The sequence below is a fragment of the Heptranchias perlo genome, chromosome 9 (assembly GCF_035084215.1).
Source record: "Heptranchias perlo isolate sHepPer1 chromosome 9, sHepPer1.hap1, whole genome shotgun sequence".
Lineage (NCBI taxonomy): Eukaryota > Metazoa > Chordata > Chondrichthyes > Hexanchiformes > Hexanchidae > Heptranchias > Heptranchias perlo.
The window spans coordinates 41964950-41988354 of NC_090333.1; the positions used below are offsets into that span (position 1 = coordinate 41964950).

The window sequence follows — 23405 nt, forward strand, 5'->3', positions numbered from 1 at the left end:
GATCCAATATAAATGTAATACCTTGTTAATTATCTCATTGCCTAGATATGAAGCATGCTTTATTGTTAGTGACAGCTGTGGCTGAGCAAAATAATCTTTCTTTTGCTACGCTGAGATTGTCTTAAACGGATTATGCATTGAATGCTTTGGCTTATACCAAATGCTAGAATTACCTTGGGTATGATTGCATGTGTGTTTATCCTGTTTGCTTGTATAAAAACAAAAACAGAAACTATAGGTAATTTATTATGGACCTCACTAAAATGGCATAGATTAAGAAAACATGAGCCTTGCAAAGGCCATTTGGCCCATCAGGACTGTTTCCACAAAGCATAAACAATCTGTCCACTCATGTTCTGTATAATTTCTCCCTAACCCTCAAAGATAAGTGAAATTCCATAATGTCAATGCATCCCAAGTTTCTACTGGTCCAGTGCTTTCATAGATGATATATTCCTTGGTCTTGGTAGTACAGGAGGAATATTGAGTTCGACGGAGTATCCTCAAACTGGGTCCCACTGAAAAATGTTCAAAACGTTTTGTGCCTTACTAATTAGGTACCAGTAAACCTGTTCTTCAAAAAAAAGCCTACAAGGCTTACAATACCACAATTCTTGGTCTTCTCCTTCCCCTCTGCTTTTTACTGCCCTGCTCTGTGTCAGCTTCTCTGCTTCAGCCTGCTTCCTCCTTCACTTCTGTTACTCTCATGTCTCTCCATGTTCTTTTCTCTCCTTCACTTATTATTTCCTTGTCCATTACTATTCTGTTTCATCTTTTCACTGTCCCTTTTTCCTTCTTGTTTTACTGTTTTTACCTCTGCAGCATTAAAAACTGGACTATTTTAAATGTTTGATTCATGGAGCAGAACAAAGCAAGAGAAAACTGATCTATTGGTCTCTGTGAATTGTGGAAATTAACAATGGCAATGAATGGTTAACAGATTTGCAAATGGTAACAATGCAGTCTGTTTCATGTTTGCCTCTAAAACGTCACTCCACCCCTCCCGTTCGTCACCTCCTCCCAATTCCTGAGAAATAGAAGTGTGTGCATCTCCAATCTTTCCGAAGATAGACTAAAAAATACTTCAGTGAGATTAGGTCAGATGAGAATTACTAAACTGCTTTATTTTACAGACAGCAACTGAACATACAGAGTAACAGTTAAAGCAAATCTTACTTCCTTCACTTAATCTTGCTCCTTTCCTTGAAAAACAGTAAACCATGCACTCTGTCCCTTTTGTAGGCTGACTTACTTTTTTGACATTGCCTTTCTTTCAAGGCCAATTTCTAACTGCAAAATTTGGCCTTCTCCGTCTTGCCTTTCAGCTTCAGGTCCAGGCTTATACCTCAGTCTCCTGTGTAGAACCTGAGTAACTACCCAAGTGTTTATTTTTCCCCTTTTCTTCAACTACTTCCCCATTCAGGGATTCACCAATAGGTCTGTCACCCAAACTGACTACCTCCTCTCTCAAGCATCTATTCCCAAAGACACCTCCTGATGGGCTCACATAAATAGAATTATCCCCATCATAATAGGTGTGGTTGTTTTGTAGGCCATCTGAGATGAGATGACAAATTGCTTAACGTCCCCAGTTGACAGGACAAGGATAGTTGGCTAATCACCACATCAAATCCCCCATCTGTCTCAGTGGTTGTAGCCTGTGGCTTTTTAGACCTGTGCAAATTCACTTTGTTTTCGAAGTATGACACTTCGTAAATATAAAGCTATGCTCGCAGTTTAAACAATTAGAATGTTTCCACACATTTTTGTAGATTCCTGCAGTTGCTTGTGAGGTAGGGACACCTGTTATTTTTAGTTCATCCATATTTGGGAATGCTTGTCCCCCACCAGGGAGCAGAGCATTTGGGTGGGGAAGTGTCAGGTGGGCATTACAGCATGGAATCAGGAAGTGGAGCTGGCAGAATAAATTAAATATAAATTTTGTTTTTTCTGGAGCAGGATCAACTGATCTGTGGTTCCCAAGGCTGCAGGACTAGTCAGGGGAACTGAACTTAGGCTGAGAAATATTACAAATATACAAATTAATGTTGAATTAAATACCCAAACTTTACATTTTAGTAGAAACTTGAATAAAGCTTGAGTTGGATTTGTAAGAACATAAGAAATTGGAGCAGGAGTAGGCCATACGCCCCCTTGAGCCTGCTGCGCCATTCAATAAAATCATGGCTGGAACTGTATAAAACACTGGTTAGGCCGCAGCTTGAGTACTGTGTCACCACATTACAAGAAGGATGTAATTGCACTAGAGACAGTACAGAGGAGATTTACGAGGATGCTGCCAGGACTGGAGAATTTTAGCAAAGAGGAAAGATTGGATAGGCTGGGGTTGTTCTCTTTGGAACAAAGGAGGCTGATGGGTGATTTAATTGAGGTGTCCAACATTATGAGGGGCCTAGATAGAGTGAATAGGAAGGACCTATTTCCCTTAGCAGAGAGGTCAATAACCAGGGGCATAGATTTAAAGTAATTGGTAGAAGGATTAGAGGGGAGCTGAGGAAAAAAATTTTCACCCAGAGGGTGGTGGGGGTCTGGAACTCACTGCCTGAAAGGGTGATAGAGACAGAAGTCCTCAACTCATTTAAAAAGTGCCGTGACCTACAAGGCTACGGACCAAGAACTGGAAAGTGGGCTTAGACTGGGTGGCTCATTTCCGGCCGGCGCGGACACGATGGGCCGAACGGCAGCCTCCTATGCTGTAAATTTTCTATGATTCTATGGCTGATCTTCGACCTCAACTCTACTTTCTCACCCAATCCCCGTATCCCTTGATTCCCTTAGTGTCCAAAAATCTATTGACCTCAGCCTTGAATATACTCATCCACTGAACACCCACAACCCTTTGGGGTAGAGAATGCCAAAGATTCACAGCCCTCTGAGTGAAGAAATTTCTCCTCATCTCAGTCCTGAAAGGCTGACCCCTTATCTTGAGACAATGCCCCCTAGCCAGGGGAAACAACCTCTCAACATCTACCCCGTCAAGTCCTCTAAGAATTTTATACATTTAAATTAAATCACCTCTCATTCTTCTAAACTCTAGGGAGTATAGCCCATTCTATTCAATCTCTCCTCATACGACAACCCTCTCATCCCAGGAATTAATCCAGTGAACCTTCATTGCACCGCCTCTAAGGCAAGTATATCCTTCCTTAGGTAAGGAGACCAAAACTGCACTCAGTCCTCCAGGTATGGTCTCATCAAAGCCCTGTACATTGCAGCAAGACTTCCATACTCTTGCCCCCATGCAATAACGGTCAACATACTATTTGCCTTCCCAATTGCTTGCTGTACCTGCATGTTAACTTTCTGTGTTTTGTGTGCAAAGACACCCAAATCCCTCTAAACATCAACATTTAATAGTTTCTCACCATTTAAAAAATATTCAGTTTTTCTAAATTTCCTACCTCACATTTCCCCACATTATACTCCATCTGCCACCTTCTTGCCCACTCACTTAACCTGTCTGTATCCCTTTGCAGACTCTTTGTGTCCTCCTCACAGCTTACCTTCCCACCGAACTTTGTATCATAAGCAAACTTGGATACATTACACTTGGTCCCTTCATTTAAGTCATAAATATAGATTGTAAATCGCTGAGGCCCAAGTACTTGCGGCACCCCGCTAGTTACAGTTTGCCAATCTGAAAATGACTCGTTTATTCCTATACTCTGTTTTCTGTCCATTAACCTCCAACCCCATGAGACCTTATCTTGTGTAACATGGCACGAAGCCATAGAGATGAAATAATGGCATGGGGCTAAACTTGGACTGAAAAATAAATACAAATACAAATTAAATGCAAGTAAAATGTGAATTGTTCACCAAAACATCTGAAAAAAGATTAATAACATTTTTAAACTGAAGAAATCTGCCACAAACTGGTAATCAGTCAGTAATCAAATCCAACCCTCTGACAGTGGTGGTAAAGATGCATTTAAAAAATAACAAATTGTATGGTAACTAGTGACCAAGTGTTGACATCTCTACAGGGTCTTTTTTTTGTTTTCAGTATTGTTAAAAGGCTGCAATTTAAATTCATTCTGGTTATTAAACACACTTTTTAAATATAAAGTGAATTGTTCTCAATCCAAAAGTTGTCTACTCTGGCCATTAAGCTGCTTCATTTAATACCACCAAAATCTAATTTTTATTGTAGATGCAAATCAGTACACGGATCACAATATATCAATTAATTGGTAGAATGGGAAGTTTCCACACATTTTTCATCATTATAGAAAATCACTGTCATGTGAGACATGCACAGCTTGTACATTTTTTAAAAAACAGAATTTGCAGCACCTTTAGTTTTAGTAGATGCAGCAGTTTCCCCAATTCATTAAGTTTTGGGATATCACTGTAATAATTGCAGGCCTTTCAGATATTATAACCGTTATTTTCCATTGTAATAAACAGAATAGTGGTTGTTTTTTTATTGAGCCAGTTTATCTGCTTGCTATTGTTTATGTTGCTGATTTTTTTTTAATGTACAGAAATTTTATTTGGAACTAGTATTTTCTCAGTTTTTTTGTTAAAACTTACTAATTAAGCAGTCGAGTCCAGTGTAGCATAGGGATTTATTCAGTTTTTGTCTGGATGCACATTTTATATTGTTCTGAGCTAGCTGTGGCATGTACCCCAGTTTAAAGGAATGGTCCTTTCCTGAGGGTCCTTTGGAACTGAGCTTCAGAAGAAAAATATGCAGATTGGTCACACAAACCAATTATACCATGAACATTTTTACTTTCTTTTTAAATTCCATCTCTCGGCTCAGTGATCTGCAAAATACTGCTCGAATTATTGCACAGTGTACAATAATGCATCTCCTTCCTTATGTAAGGTTAGAAAGTAAAGAATGAAAATCACAGCTGTACAAACATTTATCTACTGATCTGATGAAATCTACGAATTTTTAGCTTTGCCTTTTCCGCAAATTAATTACTGAAGCCATGAAATTTGGGTGGAGCAAAGTTATAGCCAACATTTTAAAAAAAAATCATTTTACATGGATAAAAGCGAGCAATATGGCTCATGAACACTGCTTTTAGATGTGAACCAGCTGTGACTGCTGTGGAAAGTTTCTCACACTGCGATAAGATGTCTGGATATTTCATAATAAAAAGCGAAACACGACTTAACGTGACTTGAGCCTATCAGTAACTGCAAACTTTGGTATGTCCAAAGTTAAAATAAACTGTTTTTCACGTTGCCTATCTTTGTAGATGTTATTCTAAAGTATCAATGTAGTATATGGGCAGTTTGTGGTAAGAAAGGTACACAGTGAAATCATAAGTTGTGCACTGTAAATTCTGGCATGCTGGGATTTTGTCACAATAGCTGCCAACTGCTTTCACAGATCACATTCATACAGTCTACTCCAAAATCATTTATGCACTAAAAAATTTGAATTATACAATGTAACTATCACACCCAAGATGGGAATTTGATGTTAAAAATTCAATGATAAGACTTTGAGTTAAGAGTGCACATACATATATAGGTATAATTATTTTTTAAAAATTGTTTCTGCTTCTAGCAAGCAGTGGTGTGATGTCCCTAATCCAATGAGCTAACCTGATAAATAATAGGTAACATATTATACTATTAAACATTCAATGAATTGGAAGTACGAGCTGCCACAATGCATTCATATTGTGTGTAAAAATAAATGTGTCACAGTTCAAGTCTTAGCCTATTTTTACCAAATTGGTATAGTGACCTTTCTGTGCAGGTAGGGTAGACAACGGGTGTAATTGTTTGGTACAACTCCCGGATTTAGTCCGATTTGCACATTTTGTTTCCAAAAACAGACAATCGGCAGCAACGGTCTATTTCTTCCCCCACCCACTCCCCATCAGAAAAATTAACAATTATTACTTGGCCCAGTTTATTTGTAAAAATTGTTGATATCAGTCAGTGTATGGAACATGTTGAATTGTTTATTTCTTGATCCTAATGGTCTCTTTTGAGGATTGGAAAAGGAAAAGAAAACAATCACAATCACAGTAAAGTTTTTATAAGTTGTGACTCGTGATTTGTAAAGCTAATAAATCTACTTTACTGAATTGTATGTGTAAAACTGATCGCCATTCTGAGTCAGAGTTCTGACATCAAAAGCAGCTTGAGAAACAATTACAGTACATTGTCTAGTTAACAGCTACTGTCTAGCAAATACAGTCGCATCATTCATTGAATTCTAATTTTTTTAAAATTACAGAACAAGTTTTTATATTAAACAAAACTAGCTCAAGTAAATGAGATGTTTGTAAATGAGAAAATGCTGGAAATGCATAGCAGATCAGTCAGCACCTGAAAGAGAAACATTTTGGATGAGGCTCTTAATCAACATTTTCTGTTTTAATTTCACACTTCTAGTATTTGCATTTTTTAACCCAATGTAATCCATTAATCAACTTCCAAAGTAACTGTGCAAAATATATTCTTTTCTTCTCTGCGCACAACTCAAATGTAATTTTTATTATTAACCATGAAAAATTGAATCTGGTTCTGTGGTTGACCACCAGGAATTTGGGTGAGCCACTGAAATTCTACTTTGCTGACCACATTTCTGGCTGATTTTAGAGTTCTGAATTGTAAAAATTCACATTGTAGTTAATTCATATTGTCAAATATAGAAATAAAACCACTACATAAGCTCGCATTTGGCTTTGTAGGTACATGGAATTGTGTACACTTAAATTATTTGGACATGGGCTTAGAGAGAATAATATCGCAATTTGCTGATACCAAATTAAGAAGCATGGCAAACTGAGAAAGAATATAGGAGACTACAGAATGAAACAGGTTAGGGAGTGGCAGATATGTGGGAAATGCAGTTCAACAAAGATAAATCTGAATTGGTGGATTTTGGGGGGGTGGTGGTGGGAGAAAGAGTATGGAAATATACCACAGAGCATTAATAATGTAGTGAAACAGGGCTTTTAAATCAGATTTAAAGGTGGAAAAAAACATAAAAAGGGCAAATGGAATTCTGGGTTTTATATTCAAGGGCATTGAATATCAAAGCAAGGAGATGGTAATGAATCTGTGCAAAACACTGCTTAGGTCACAATTGAACTACTGTGTGTAGCTTTGGGCATGTTTTATAGAAAGGATATTGGAGCCATGAAAAAACTGCAATGTACATTCATGAGCATGATACCAGGATGAGAAGATGTAATGTTTCAAGATTTCTTGACCAGTTTTCTACAGAAAGGATTTGAAAAAAGTTGTTTAAAATGTGTTTTAAAAGCATAGTGTGTTACTGCACGTACAAAAAAAAGGTTGAAGGCGATAAATAGTTAAGATGCCAATGAGCAGGCTTTGATATAGTTTTCTCATAAAATGTAAATAATAAGCTATTCAGTGGCTTGTCTCTGAAATTGGTAAACACCTCACATCCTTTGCGTTGAAAGTATTTTATCTCTTTCTGACTGAATAGTCGGGAAATAAAGCAGAATGTCAGACACCTAAATGGCAGTCTGGCTTTTGGAAGGAGGATGTTGCACAGGTAGTCAGGTAGCAAAAGACAGGAGTCTGCAGGGAGGTTTTGCCCTGATTTGATGCAAGATGCAGAGGAATTAGTCTGCTGAAGTTAAGGAAGATGTCTCACTGAAGTGGGGTAGTGTAGCATATCTATTAAAAATATTATGTGAAGATAAATTTTACTGATTGAACTAAGGGAATCTGATCATGATTGTTAATTTGTACGTATACTTTACTATAGAATTAAATCAGCTTAATGATATAATACAAATTTACAATACAAATAGTACAAACAGTTGTTCAAGAACAAGTGAAAGGGAAAAGCTTGGAGCAGCAGAAAGAAAGTGTACTTTAGACACTACAGATAAAGTGAAAACTAGAAGGTGTAAGGCGATTAACCCAGCATCAAAGCTGAAGGTCAGGCTAGGGTGTGTGGCCCAACTAAGTTCTATATACAAATGCACGGAGTATAAGGAATAAATTAAATGAACTACAGGTTCAAATTCAAATTGGAGGGTATGACATGATAGCTATCACTGAGACATGGCTGCAGGATGGTCAGAATTGGGAACTAAATATACTGGGTTATAAGGTCTACAGGAGAGACAGGGAAAATGGAAGAGGGGGAGGAGTAGCCTTAGTGACTAGAGATGAAATCACTTCAATGATAAAGGAGGATATAACGAGAGGGTAAGCAGCCAACAGAGACCTTATGGGTTGAACTGAGAAATAGGAAAGGATCTACGATTATAGTGGGAATTGTGTATAGGACCCCTGGCGGCAGCTCTGAAGTGCTAGATTCTATAAATGCAGAGATTAGACAAGCGTGTAAGAAAGGCATAGTGGTCTTAATGGGGGACTTTAACCTTCACATAGATTGGGAAGAGCAGACTAGCACCTGTCAGAAAGGTAGTGAATTTCTTGAGTGTGTTCGGGATAGTTTTCTACAGCAGTATGTCCTGGAGGCAACAAGGGGGCAAGCCATACTAGATTTAGTAATGAGTAATGAACCAGATTTAGTTAACGGCTTAACTGTGCGTGAACATCTATCCAATAGCGATCATAACATGATTGAGTTCAATGTAGTGTTTGAAAGGGAAAAAAGTGAGTCAGCTGCTAAGATTCTAGACTTGGGTAAGGCCGACTTCAATGGGATGAGACCGAGACTGTCCACAGTAAACTGGGCAAATCTGTTAATGAGTAAAATGACTGATGATCAGTGGGAAATGTTTAAAGAAACATTTAACGTGATACAGAATTGGTTTATACCCCTGAGGGGCAAGAACTCTACTTGCCAAAAAAAACAGCCATGGACAACTAAAGAGGTAAGGGACAGTATAAGACATAAGGAAAGGGCATACAAAAAGGCAAAAAATGGCACAGATCCTGGCGAATGGGAAAGATACAAAGATCAACAAAGGGTCACAAAACAGATAGTAAGAGCTACAAAAAGAGAGTATGAAAAGAAACTTGCAAGGGATATCAAAACCAATACAAAGAACTTTTATAGTTACATTCGGAAAAAAAGGGTAGTCAGGAGCAGTGTTGGCCCCTTAAAAACTGAAAGTGGGGATATTGTCATTGTCATTGACATTGGGGAAATGGAGGACATGTTGAATAATTACTTTGCGTCAGTATTTACAGTAGAAAAAGAGGATAGCATGCCGGAAATCACAAGAAAACTAATATTGAATCGGGGACAGGGACTCGATAAAATTAACATAAGTAAAGTAACAGTAATGAAGAAAATAATAGCACTAAAGAGTGACAAATCCCCAGGACCAGATGGTTTCCATCCCAGGGTTTTAAAGGAAGTAGGTGAGCACATTGCAGATGCCCTAACTATAATCTTTCAAAGTTCTCTAGATTAGGAACTATCCCTCTGGATTGGAAAATTGCACATGTCACTCTGCTTTTTAAGAAAGGAGAGAGAGGGAAACCAGGGAATTATAGACCAGTTAGCCTAACATCTGTTGTGGGGAAAATGCTGGAGTCTATAATTAAGGATAGGGTGCCTGAACACCTCGAGAATTTTCAGTTAATCAGAGAGAGCCAGCATGGATTTGTGAAAGGTAGGTCGTGCCTGACAAACCTGATTGAATTTTTTGAAGAGGTGACTAAAGTAGTGGACAGGGGAATGTCAATGGATGTTATTTATATGGACATCCAGAAGGCATTTGATAAGGTCCCACATAAGAGACTGTTAGCTAAGATAGAAGCCCCTGGAATCGAGGGAAAAGTACGGACTTGGTTAGGAAGTTGGCTGAGCGAAAGGCGACAGAGAGTAGGGATAATGGGTAGGTACTCACATTGGCAGGATGTGACTAGTGGAGTCCCGCAGGGATCGGTCTTGGGGCCTCAATTATTCACAATATTTATTAACGACTTAGATGAAGGCATAGAAAGTCTCATATCTAAGTTTGCCGATGACGCAAAGATTGGTGGCATTGTAAGCAGTGTAGATGAGAATATAAAATTACAAAACGATATTGATAGATTAGGTGAATGGGCAAAACTGTGGCAAATGGAATTCAATGTAGACAAATGTGAGGTCATCCACTTTGGATCAAAAAAGGATAGAACAGGGTACTTTCTAAATGGTTAAAGGTTAAAAACAGTGGATGTCCAAAGGGACTTACGGGTTCAGGTACATAGATCATTGAAGTGTCATGAACAGGTGCAGAAAATAATCAAGAAGGCTAATGGAATGCTGGCCTTTCTATCTAGAGGACTGGAGTACAAGGGGGCAGAAGTTATGCTGCAGCTATACAAAACCCTGGTTAGACCGCACTTGGAGTACTGTGAGCAGTTCTTGGCACCGCACCTTCGGAAGGACATATTGGCTTTGAAGGGAGTGCAGCGTAGGTTTACTAGAATGATACCCGGACTTCAAGGGTTAAGTTACGAGGAGAGATTACACAAATTGGAGTTGTATTCTCTGGAGTTTAGAAGGTTAAGGGGTGATCTGATTGAAGCTTAAGATATTAAGGGGAACGGATAGGGTGGATAGAAACTATTTCCGTTGGTTGGGGATTCTAGGAGTAGGGGGCACAGTCTAAAAATTAGAGCCAGACCTTTCAGGAGTGAGATTAGAAAACATTTCTACACACAAAGGGTGGTAGAAGTTTGGAACTCTCTTCCGCAAACGGCAATTGATACTAGCTCAATTGCTAAATTTAAATCTGAGATAGATAGCTTTTTGGCAATCAAAGGTATTAAGGGATATGGGCCAAAGGCAGGTATATGGAGTTAGATCACAGATCAGCCATGATCTTATCAAATGGTGGAACAGGCACGAGGGGCTGAATGGCCTACTCCTGTTCCTATGTTCCTATGATTAGAACCAAATCTCACCTTCATTGATGAAAATAACAGTATTCTAACCTGCATCACTGTCCAGTTTGTTGTGCAGTACTCTTTTTTTTAAAATTAATATTGGCCAGTGTGTTTATTGTAAGGATGCTTATTTCTTAGACTGTTGAGTAACAAAACACATGTTATCATAAAGATGCTTTACTGGATAGAAATTTTGAATTATACAGATACAGTATTTTAATACGAACCTTTATTGTTTTGAAACCATGAGATTCAAATTATTTTAATGCGAAGTTAAATGTATTATGTCACACAAATGGTTATTTGGAAATGGAGTCGTTTACACAAGTGATAATTGAGACAGAAACTATAGCTTAATTTAAAAGAGAATTTGATAAATATTCAAAAAAGAATATTAAAGGATGTTGGGAAGGTGCATATCTGCTAAAAGGATACGTGGAACACAAAAAAGTCACTGACATTTTTGGTGGGGGAGCAGTAAACAATAAAGCCAACTACAGAATTTCATCCACCTCAAGTGATGGTTGACTTGGGAGATGAGTTTGTAGTAGATATCTCCAGTTGAAGTGCTTGCACTACACAGATGCAATGGGCCAAATAGCTTGGTGTGATAATTTTTATGATTCTAATGATTTTCTCCCATATTACATAGAATGTACAGCACAGAAACAGGACATTCGGCCCAACAGGTCCATGCTGGTGTTTATATTCCACACGAGCCTCCTCCCTCCCTACTTCATCTAACCCTGATGTGGAGATGCCGGTGATGGACTGGGGTTGACAATTGTAAACAATTTTACAACACCAAGTTATAGTCCAGCAATTTTATTTTAAATTCACAAGCTTTCGGAGGCTTCCTCCTTCCTCAGGTAAATGTTCAGGAGCTCCTCGAAGCCTACGCATTTATACATATAGAACAATACATGGTGTATTGTTCTATATGTATAAATGCGTAGGCTTCGAGGAGCTCCTGAACATTTACCTGAGGAAGGAGGAAGCCTCCGAAAGCTTGTGAATTTAAAATAAAATTGCTGGACTATAACTTGGTGTTGTAAAATTGTTTACAATCATCTAACCCTATCAGCATATCCTTCTATTCCTTTCTTCCTTGTGTGTTTATCTAACATCGATGCTAGTCGCCTCAACTACTACTTGTAGTAGTGAGTTCCACATTCTAACCACTGTCTGGGTGAAGACGTTTCTCCTGAATTCCCTATTGGATTTATTAATCACGATCTTATATTTATGGCTCCTGGTTCTGGTCTCCCCTGCAGGTGGAAACATCTTCTCCACGTCTACCCAATCAAACCCTTTCATAATCTTAAAGACCTCTATCAGGTCACCCCTCAGTCTTCTCTTTTCTAGAAAAAAGAAACCCAGCCTGCTTAATCTTTGCTGATAGGTATAACCGCTCAGTTCTGGTATAACTAATTTGGTGTTTTGAAGTCCATTTAAAACAAGGACATCCCCAGTACAAAAAAAATGCATATGTGGAAAAAGAAGTATACAAAATAGTCCACCACAAAATGGATGCCCTACTTTTAAATTTAGCTCTTCGATTTTAAAACAGCTGTTTGAGTCAATATATGGGATTCGTTTTTGTAAATGGTATGAAGTTATTGGAAATGACTGTCTTCCTTTTTTTTAACTCCCTCTAGATTGTTGGACCTGCAGATGGTTCCAGTTACATCATAGATTACTATGGAGCAAGACTTACAAGATTAGTGATAGACAATGATACATACAGAAAGAAACAAATGGAACAGTGAACCCTGAAATTTCTAATTCTGGTAGGTTTTCACTGCAGGACTAATCTTTGCACATGTAATTTTACCTGATGACCTCCAGTTAGAACTAATTTTTTTGACTTCTCGTTGGAGACTATGCATGACCTTTGACAACAGTGGGATTTGATCATTTTAGCTTGTGATTAAGGCCTGTGCCTTATTTTAGATACCTACCATAAGAAAAAAACTTTTTTTACTTTGGTGTTGAAAATGGCCCCTAGTTAATGTTCTTAGAGAACTTGGGGGCATTTACGCGAAGCCTTTTTTGTAAAAGGTGTAAACTAACAAAGGTAAATATTGGCAAAATTCTGATTAAAGCTCTACTGTGTTTTGCATAAGATACTTAATAATATAAAGTTTTATATCGTAGTTTTGTGAAGAAATTCACAGGCTACTCAGACAGTGACATTTCCAGTACAATCTTATGTTGCCATAGGGGAATAATATCCTAACCATAGAGACAGAATCTCTGAGGTTAGAGAGGCTTGAGAAAGCCTAATAGACTTAACATGAATACAAGTTACTGTATAAATATTTTTAAAAGACAAAGTGAGCCACATCAAAGTTAAGATACTCAATATTTTTTCCACCGTGGCACTCAGTGTCAGCACAATGTACTTTGAGTTCAGGTATAGAACGGGCTCCCATCCGCCCCTGCAACGTACCTTAACCCAACCTCAAAAGGGCAGCCATCATTGTAACCTCTTTGAGACTGCTATTTTATGCTGAATTATGGGCAGTATTTTGCTATGGCCCACGTCTAACGTGGAATTGGTTGCGACTGCTCAAACTTATTTACATAGAACCCTTACAGCCAGCAGAGAGGGGAGACTTCAATCCAATCAGTCTGGGCTAGGTTCAGGCACTTGATCCAAAGATAAAGGAACTGTGTTCTAACTCACTTACTTCTCTTTAGTTCCTTCTCTTCCAACCTACATGCTTAAAATGTTAAAATTGCCAATTCAAGCAACTGATAATGTTAGGAAAATGAAACCATTGAAAGATATATACAAATTATTCCATTTTAAAAATTTAATGAAAGAAATACTAAGTTATGCTTAGGTACTTCTGAACTTTTGCAGTGGTGTTCAAATCTGGAACAGATGATTAAATCCTTCAAACTTTTTCAATATCATTTTTTCCTGTAATTGGTAAATTATGTTTGCACCTTGAAATGGAAGGATTGTGCTTAAAAAATAAAGGGAAGTAAGAGTACATAGCACATTAAAACTGATAAATTTCCCCCCTCCCCCTCCCATTTGCACCATTCACATTTATGGCAATGTTAATAATCACTCAAGTTCAATCAAAGCATTCTTTTTATAATGTGACTTTACCATAATTCAGCCCTTAATATGGATAGTCAAACTTTATACTGAATTTAAATATACCAATATGTAGTAGACTTTCTGAGACTCCCGTTTTGTCGGCCACACGATACAGATATATTTCTGTAAAGTTAAGCCAGGTGCTAGAGAGGAAAAGGGGGTGGAGCCCCTTTAGGTCTGGTCTCCCTAAGTGGGTGGAGCAAGCACTGTTTCTGCTATAAGCACACTCGATGCACTCCACCTGCCCTGCATTCAGGCAAGGGGAAAATTAATATGGGACCATTCATTCCTTTTATTACAGCAACTATATCCATTGTTGGTAAAGGCTATGTATTATGTCCAATTAATAGTCTATGCTTACTATACTGAAAGTCATAATACTAAAATTAACCACATAAGCAGTGCCCCAGTCGTACAGTATTTTTGTGATATTGTAAATTAGTACATGAAGTAGTGGGATGTGGGCATATCCCTCTTTTCCACATGCTAAGTTCCTGATCTCAATTGAGCTACTGGTGGCTGTGAGCTGGGTTCTTGAGGTTGGAAGAGTTGCCTCCGCTTGGTTTGTCCACCTCCTCGCAACTGGTTACAGAGCAGCAATGACAGAGGTTTGGAGCAGATCTTGTTAAAAGAAATGAATTAGAAATTAAAACAAAACTAGCTATTATTTCAGTTTCATAGTTCCTGCTCCAGACAAAAAGATCTTTTATGATACAATATTTTTAATACTTGTATATAGAAATGTGCCACCGCCCAGATTACAAAATCTTTCTATCCAGGTTTCCCACAAATAGCAGGTGAGCAGATCTCAGATGAAGCAGCAGAGGGCACTCTCAAACTGTTCAACAGACATATTGTAAAAGTGAAAATTCCTTCCTCAATGTTAGCTTATCATACCAGTGACTAGTTTTATACCAGTGGAGTTCTTAACCAAGTACTCTACTGAGAATTTTCACAAAATCATCCTTTGTGATCACAGATGGGATGAAATATTTATCAAAACTGAAATCTATAGCCCGGGCCTCATATGAATCAGTTTTGCAAACTGCGGCTGCCAAATGGGCACGCCAGGCAGCTTGCTGTTTTTGGGCGACAGGAATGTCGGCTGAATGGGACGCAGTGGCAACTGCAGATAGGTCCTGAGATGGTCGGGGGTGGGGGGCGGGCGGCAAGGCTGTGGGGGTGAGCCCTGACCAGCAGCGGCCTACAGTACTTTTGTGGGGTCTGGAGGAGCCCACAAAAATAATTTAAAACTTACAGGGCTTCTTTGGTTCTATTGCCAATGAAGCTGGTCGGAGAGAGCACGGTGCATGCTCTGACCCGTTCTGACCTAAAGTGGCAATCAGGGTCCTATGTACATCATAGGACTCCAATTTACATTTTTAAAAATTCGTTCATGAGATGTGAGCGCGCTGGCAAGGCCAGCATTTATTGCCCATCCCTAATTGCCCTTGAGAAGGTGGTGGTGAGCCGCCTTCTTGAACCGCTGCAGTCGATGTGGTGAAGGTTCTCCCACAGTGCTGTTAGGAATGGAGTTCCAGGATTTTGACCTTTAAAGGATTAAAAGGCGCCTACCGCCTGAAGCAGGCAAGAACTCCAGCTGCCTGGTGGTAGAGCCCTGTGAAAGTTGCAGCAGGCTGATCATCATGGTTACTGGGGCGAAAAGGCTACCAATCCCATTTTGAGGCCATTACCACCCCTTAATGCCGATTTCAGCAGATTAAAATCAAACCCCCTGAGTGTTTTAATAATCCTAATAGTTTGGATTAGTTGGAAAGTTTCTTTTTTTTTTCTGGATTGTATGGTTTTATTAAACCATGGAATAAAAAATGCATGATCAATGTGAAATTTAAATGAAGATATCTAGAACAGTATTCACTTGAAACTCATGATTCAGTACAAAGTGTATTAGCAACATTTAACCTTGCACATAAGATCCATGCAAATCAGACCAGCTAATAGTTTGCTTATCTATCATTTCCTTTTAGTGCTCCAACTATCCAAGATTTGAACCAGATCTTAACACCCACCAGTGGATAATCTGATGGACATTATTTCAACTCCACCATTAACCCTTTGAATTTAAATGGGTTACACCAGCATTAAATATTGCCCATCAGAAAATCTAAGCCCAATACGCCTATACTCATCAGTGAAATTAACTTGTACATATAATCCTGCATTTGCACTTTGGCTGCAGTTCATTCATATAATGCTACTATCATACTGGAATGAACATAAGACTATATTCTGGAGCAGCTAGTCATATAATGTAGGAAACGTGGCAGCCAGTTTGCGCACAAGAAGCTCCCACAAACAGCAGTGAAATAAATGATCAGATCATCTGTTTTAGATGTCCGTTGATTGATAAATTTTGGCCAGGACATTGAGAGAACGCCCCTGCTCCTCTTCGATTAGTGCAGTAGGATCTTTTACGTCCACCTGAGAGGGCAGATGGGGCCCCGTTTAACATCTCATCCTAAAGATGGCACCGTCCAGCAGTGCAGCACTCTATCAGTAGTGCACTGGAGTGGGACGAACCCACATCCTTCTGATTCAAAAGCGAGAATACTACCACTGAGCCATGGCTGACACTTGTCATGTCCCTAATCAGACATTGCCCCTAAACAGACATGTTTCAACTTAAAGCATTTGAATGTATAAAATATGCCCATTTCTATCTATAAAATAAATTTCCAATTTCAAATATAGCTCTGAAATTTAAGACAAAACATATGTGTGAAATACTTCCTGCCACCGCCCCACCGCCCCCACCCCCCCCCAACAAATTAATTGTTTTTTAAAAAAGGTATTCCTAAAGGAAAAGTTTGCCATTTGTTCTGGCCCAAAAGTATCTTCATGGAACCAAATTGGTCTGTCTCAAACTGGCTACCACTACATTGAACACAAATTGGAATCAGTCCCAGTGCAGGAATGTAACTGAAAAGCTAAGTATCAGTCAGGACTCAAACCTTCATTGGTACTGAGCCTTTCAGTTATGTTCAAGTGCTAGCCTTTGTGTCTAGGACTAGGAAAAATGCTAATCCTTGATTAAGCCAATTGCACTCCGAGATGGACCCATCTACCCTCAGGAAGGAAATATATTTACTTTTTTACTTAAAAACGCTCTTTTGGGACAGAGGTTTTGTAGTAAATGTACTTTAAATCTTTCCCCTACCCCAAAAAAAAGTTCCTCATCAGGAATAGGGAACCAGAGGACATAGATTTAAGGTAATCGGCAAAAGAACCAAAGGTGACATGAAGAAAAACTTTTTTACACGACGAGTGGTTAGGATCTGGAATGCATTGCCCCAGGGGATGGTGGAGGCAGATTCAATCATGGCTTTCAAAAGGGAATTGGATAATTACTTGAAGGGAAAAAATTTGCAGGGCTACGGGGATAGGGCAGGGGAGTGGGACTAGCTGGATTGCTCTTGCACAGAGCCGGCACGGACTCGATGGGCCAAATGACTGCCTTCCATTCTATGATTCTATGCTTTAATTTTGGTTTTACCAAGGTTTAAAACAAAAATTAAAATTAAGGATATTACTGGAATACTTGTCCTTAGACTTTTTTAGCAGCCGATCTATGTTTTAACAGCTTTGTGATTTCATAGTTTTATTTTATTTAGTTAAATTTGGGGGAATTAGGTGATGTAAAATGTTAACTTGCTGTCACCTCCTAGATCCAGGTCTGAGTACCCTGTACTGCTGGCTTCTACGTGAGTTGAGCACGGTTAGTCTCTACAATGTTCCTAATAAGCACATACATGAGGCTCACCATTTCTCACTGTTCAGCACAATTTGGCACCAGAATAGGCAGTCTTACTTACCTCTACACCCACCCCCTTTTTCCTCCAGTCGCAACTGCACAATATAAAGCTGTCTATAACTCGGTGGTGAATTGGTGGTGTCACTGAAGATAGCTGATGTAGGAGGGTTTGAGATGTGTACAGTATTGGTCTCCTTACCTAAGAAAGGATATATTTGCCTTAGAGACGGTGCAACGAAGGTTCAGTAAATTGATTCCTGAGATGAGAGGATTGTCCTATGAGAAGAGATTCAGTAGAATAGGCTTATACTCTCTGGAGTTTAGAAGAATGAGAGATGATCTGATTGAAACATAAGAGTCTGAGAGGCTGTTTCCCCTGGCTGGATAGTTTAGAACTAGGGGGCATACTCTCAGGATAAGGGGTCAGCCATTTAGGACTGAGATGAGGAGGAATTTCTTCACTCAGAGGGTTGTGAATCTTTGTTATTCTCTTACCCAGAGGGCTATGGATGCTGAGTTGTTGAGTATATCCAAGGCTGAGATAGATAGATCTCTAGAGGAAATCAAGGGATATGGGGATCGGGCGAGAAAGCGGAGTTGAGATAGAAGATCAGCCATGATCTTATTGAATGGCAGAGCAGGCTCGTGGGGCTGTATGGCCTACTCCTGCTCCTATTTCTTATGTTCTTATGAGGCAGAATTATCACAATGTTGTATTAGAGGTGATATTCTTAGTTTGGGTTTAAGGCATATTGTTGGTCAGTGTAGAGGGAGCAGTGCCCTGCATCTACCTTGTGTTAACTTGACTTTGACCTGTTTGAACCTGACATTAGCTAACATAAGTGGTGAGTGCTCCATTTTCCAGCATTGATCTGGTTGATCATTTTTTTTAAATGGTGCTTTGATGCCATCAGAGCTGTTTGCCATTTTTGAAATCGGACTTCAATGTTAGGAAGAGATCTTATCAATAAAATGGTTTGTTTACTTTGTTTTTAAAGAGTCATTGACTTTTTCACAATTACATGGCATGTTTGTTTTTGGCACGGGAGAAAATCCAGGAAAATCAAGATGATGTCTTATGCAATTGGCACAGTGATTTTGAAATGATCTGCTTCACCATGTTGTGTATTTGTAAACAAAGGTTTGTCAAAAACTTTTAAATTAATTCTGTGTCCTTTTAACTATCATAAGTATTTTGGCTATCATGTAACAAAACTCTGTCGTGTTTTTAATTCAAGGTATATGCGTATTTCTAGAATGCAGTGGTTCTCAAACTGAGCCCTGTCCACGTGGGTGTGGCAAGAGGTCAAGAAAAAGTAAAAGAAAAGGGAAGGGGGAGCATGTAAGATATGGACTGGGAAATGTTGTAGGAAGTTTACAGCAGGCAGTGCAGCACAATGTGGGGTTCAAATTACTGCTGTGAGACAACAGAACAACTGGTCCGAAATTGCTACAATGACTGGTTTGGCGGCGACCATTAATTGGATTTTTGTGCTCACCATTGACATTGCACTATATTTGTGCTTCAAATTGCTGGAGCATCAATCCGACAACAGCGCAGCGATGCCAATGTCATTTCAGGGATCTCGTGAACGTTGTGGCGAATCTACTTAACCAATGAAAGAAAAGGATAGAGAAAAAAAACAGCAAACGACGGAGAAGGGGTGAATTAGAGTCAAACTAGAGACAAAGAGTGAATTAAGAGAGAGAAAAAAGAGACAAAGGAAAAGTAAGAAAAAAATGAAAAAGAACAAGCAGAAGAGAACGACGCTATAACCCAGTTGTGTTTGTGAATTGCTGTATTGGTCCTTGAGAAGTTATGAGTGAATGACAGGGTCGATGTGCAAAATATACAAACATCCTTTACCCATGAAGTATAGAATCAGCGGCCCCATCCGTCATGATCAAGAGCAGTGGAACACCCAGTGGGTACGCCATTGCACTGCTTTCATAGGAACATAGGAATTGCTAGATGATAAAAGACCAGGATCCATCTATTTCGCCTTCTACCATTCTGGTAGTCACATGATATAATGATGCATGGAGTTGTTGACTAATCATAGCAATCAACCTCCTTCAATCAGTCTAGAACAGATCCAGACATGAGGAAAACCCCAGTGGTGGAAAGCTTTAGGAACCATAGGTCCAAAGTTACCTTTTTCCTCTCAAGCATGTCACACTTACCACATGTCATGCCTTAAATTACTCACATACTATATCCCAAAATGTTATTTTCTGAAAGAAATCTATCGAATTTGCATTTGAATGAGTGACCCTCTGACGGTCGAAACAGCTTTGCATCCTGAAAATTATTGCATTCTGGCACTAACAGGAGTGTGGATAGCAAGACTGGCACAAAATACTGCCAAAAAGATACTAAACCTATAGGAATAATTCACTACCTGCTGAAGCTCCACACCTTCATTGGTCCCTTCATGGGCCTCCAAGTTTGAGTGTCATGTCAGGACCATAAATCACGTCATTAACAGAGTCTTCACTGTCATTAATTACCAGACCTAAATGGCTGTGGTGGGATAATTCATAATAGTAGTAAGTCCAGCAATTTCCTGATCGCAATTAAGTTCAATGGGGAGCCTCATGGCGAGAAAGAACCTTTATCAGCTTTGGTGATGCAAGCAGAGGAGCAAAGCAAATTGCCCAGCAATTTGCGGAGAATTGGATCTCATGGCCTTTCTCTTTTACTCTGCAAATTCCTCGATTCTTTTTACAAATTAATAATGGCAAGCACCATTAATGCATCAATGTAACGATGCGACTTCCCGGCAATTTCTGGCCCAACAATAGAAATGGAAACGGGCTGCAGTGGGGAGCTCAGCCTCTTAGTAACTGATGCTTTACTGTAGCCAGGTGTGCAATCCATTGCAGGAAATTCATGTGTGGGATTCACAATGCTCACACTGCATTGTACTAAACCTGCTCTTCTCCCTAATGTGCATGACATTGGATATCTCATTAGATCCACTGAGTGGAATGCAGCCAATGTGTGTGTTTAGATATGTTAATTTGCAAACACTTCATAATGGACAATGAAGCGTACATACTATATTCATATTTCCCTCTCTGCATCTAATCTATCTTGTTTTTTCAAACCGGAGTGCGGTTTAATAGTTGAGTTTAATAGTGGTCTGCACTGATTTAATATATTTATTTACCCAGTTCCACTGCTCTATTTTGCTGACTGTTTGGCTTTTGTTGACTGGGTTGAATCTGATATCTTTGATTTTTAAACTGCTATAGAGACAAACACCATCCATCTTTTAATACACAGAAAAAGCCTATCAAGGAAACAAAGGCACGGCACGAACCATGCATGGATGATAGTGGCAAAAACTTTGGACAACCTGACCGAGATTTAAGAACAATAATTGGTGTGGATATGGCAAACAACAGACTCAAGCATTTTATGTGGGAATTAAACAGCTGCCTTTCTGCAGTGATGAACACCTGGCAACCATCATGGCTGCATGTAAATAGCTGGATCAAGCTGGCGACACTGTGACTAAATGAATATGCATGTGCAGTCTACATATATCTTTCTAAAATTTTGGTAATTTAAAAAAAATCTGTACAAATAAGTGTTTGGAACAATTCTGCTCACTGGCTATACACTACTTGCACATGTGAACTGATGTACTTCAATGCTTTGCCACTTTTACAGTATCCAAATATCTCCCAATCATCGCTGCATTTCAAAACATGTTGATTTTTGCAAAGTTTTCACAAATGCTCTTGAAATGATTCTCTGGGCATTATTGCTTTGTGTTCTGTAGCTCATTAATGTTCTGAAATGAATTAGATTGTTAAAATTACAAGTGTCAGCTTTGGCTCAATGGTAGCACTCGCGCCTCTGAGCCAGAAGCTTGACTTCGAGCACATAATCTAAACTTCAGTGCAGTACTAAGGGAATGCTGCACTGTCGGAGATGCCGTCTTTCACATGAGACGTTAAACCAAGGCATTGTCCGCCCTCTCAGGTGGATGTAAATGATCCCATGGCACAATTTGAAGAAGAGCAGGGGAGTTCTACCCAGTATTCTGGCCAACATTTATCCCTCAACCAATATCACTAAAACAGATTATCTGGTCATTATATCATTGTTGTTTTTGGGCCCTTGCTGTGCGCAAAATAGCTGCCATGTTTCCCTACATTACAACAGTGACTAACACTTTAAAAGCACTTCATTGGCTATAAAGCACGTTGGGCCGTCCTGAGGTTGTGAAAGGCGCTATATAAATGCAAATTCATTCTTTTTAAATAATGTTTGTGTGTACTTTAAAATTATAGAAAGCTGGTAAATTGCACTGTTACCTTTTGAAGGTTTTTTTTTAGTGGCATTTGGCTCAAAAAGGAGTAAGCTGTAAATACTTTTTTGGTAAAATGTATCATTGTTAATTATCATTTTGTTATGCTTTTTTTCCTCCTTGTATCGTGGCTTTATGTCTAGTCAACACTTTTGAAACAAGAAAAGCAACGTAAGTGCCCTTTCAAAACTTTGCAACAGTTTCCTTTCCAGCATACTTGTGAAAAGTTTGAAGTGAACATTCAGACATTTTTTATCTGTACAGATTCTCCAAAAATGATACAAACTACTTACAATGAAATTCTCAACAGGTCACTGACTTTCAGTCCAGAGGGAATGGTCTTTGTCTGCAGAATAGCATAAGATTTGTAATGATAGCAAAGACTTCCTCAAAATAGTTGCTCTCCCTATAATGTTGTTTATTTAGACATTCAGAAAGTTGAACATGAAAGTCTACTAGTTAAAATAAAAGCCCAGGCAGAACATCGAGCTGGTTAAAGATACTGATTAGGTAACAAAGAATACTTGTGAGTGGCGAAATGTCAGACAGGAGAATTGTCGAGTCCAGCAGGGGTCAATGCTTGGATCCCTGGAATCAATGAACTGGATATTGACACTAACTATAATCTTGTCAGACTTGTAGGGAAAGTAATAGGGACAGAGATTATAGCTGAATATTTGCAAAATGATTTAGACCATTTTTTGCAACTCATAGCTACATGAAATTTAACACTTCCAAATGTAAAGTACTCCTCATAAGCAAGACCTCTGTGTTGTAGTTTTCACAGAAAAATGGACAGAATCAGTGAATGCGATACCCAAAACAATGATAAAAATCCCATAATTCTATGTAGTAATAATAAAATTTGGCTTATTCAATCACCAGAAACCTATGGGCCTAATTTATAAACAGATAGAATTGTAGAATACGATCCCTGAAACAACAGTAAAAATCTCAGAACTCCATGTAATAAACATGGACTTTGGCTCATTGAGTCAGTGGAAAACAATAGATCAAAAATATACAATGAATGCAGTTGAAGTAACACAAGGAAATTTTGAAAGAAAGGTGAGAACAATAATAGACACGATAGTTACAGCACAGAAACCACCTGGTAAAAGTCACCAATGACATCCACTGTGACAACCATGTGCATTATCTCTTATCCTCAGCACGATTGTTCATACCATGGTTCTACATTGCCTCTCCTCTGTGGTCCACCACCAGAAGAGTTGCATGGTTTCATTCCTACTTACCCCAAAGCACCAGAACCTCTTCAACAAAGGCTTTTCCACACAGTTCAATATGCACATCAATGGTGTGCCCCAAGGTTCAATCCTCAGCCCACTCCTCTTCCTCA

General features: G+C 39.0%; 1 protein-coding gene across 4 annotated transcripts in view; it reads left to right on the top strand.

The window, feature by feature from the left end:
- tm2d1 (TM2 domain containing 1) overlaps positions 1–22139 on the top strand; it is a 66309-nt gene extending 44170 nt beyond the window's left edge. For 3 of the 4 annotated variants that reach the window (XM_067990268.1, XM_067990272.1, XM_067990270.1), the window contains 2 exons: positions 12495–12626; positions 21013–22139. In XM_067990268.1, the coding sequence (XP_067846369.1) occupies positions 12495–12605 (111 nt within the window). In that variant the 3' untranslated portion in view covers positions 12606–12626; positions 21013–22139. Of the gene's footprint in view, positions 1–12494; positions 12627–20981 lie in introns of all 4 variants that reach the window. The other variant, XM_067990269.1, reaches the window with a different exon arrangement.
- The last annotated feature ends 1266 nt before the right edge of the window (positions 22140–23405 follow it).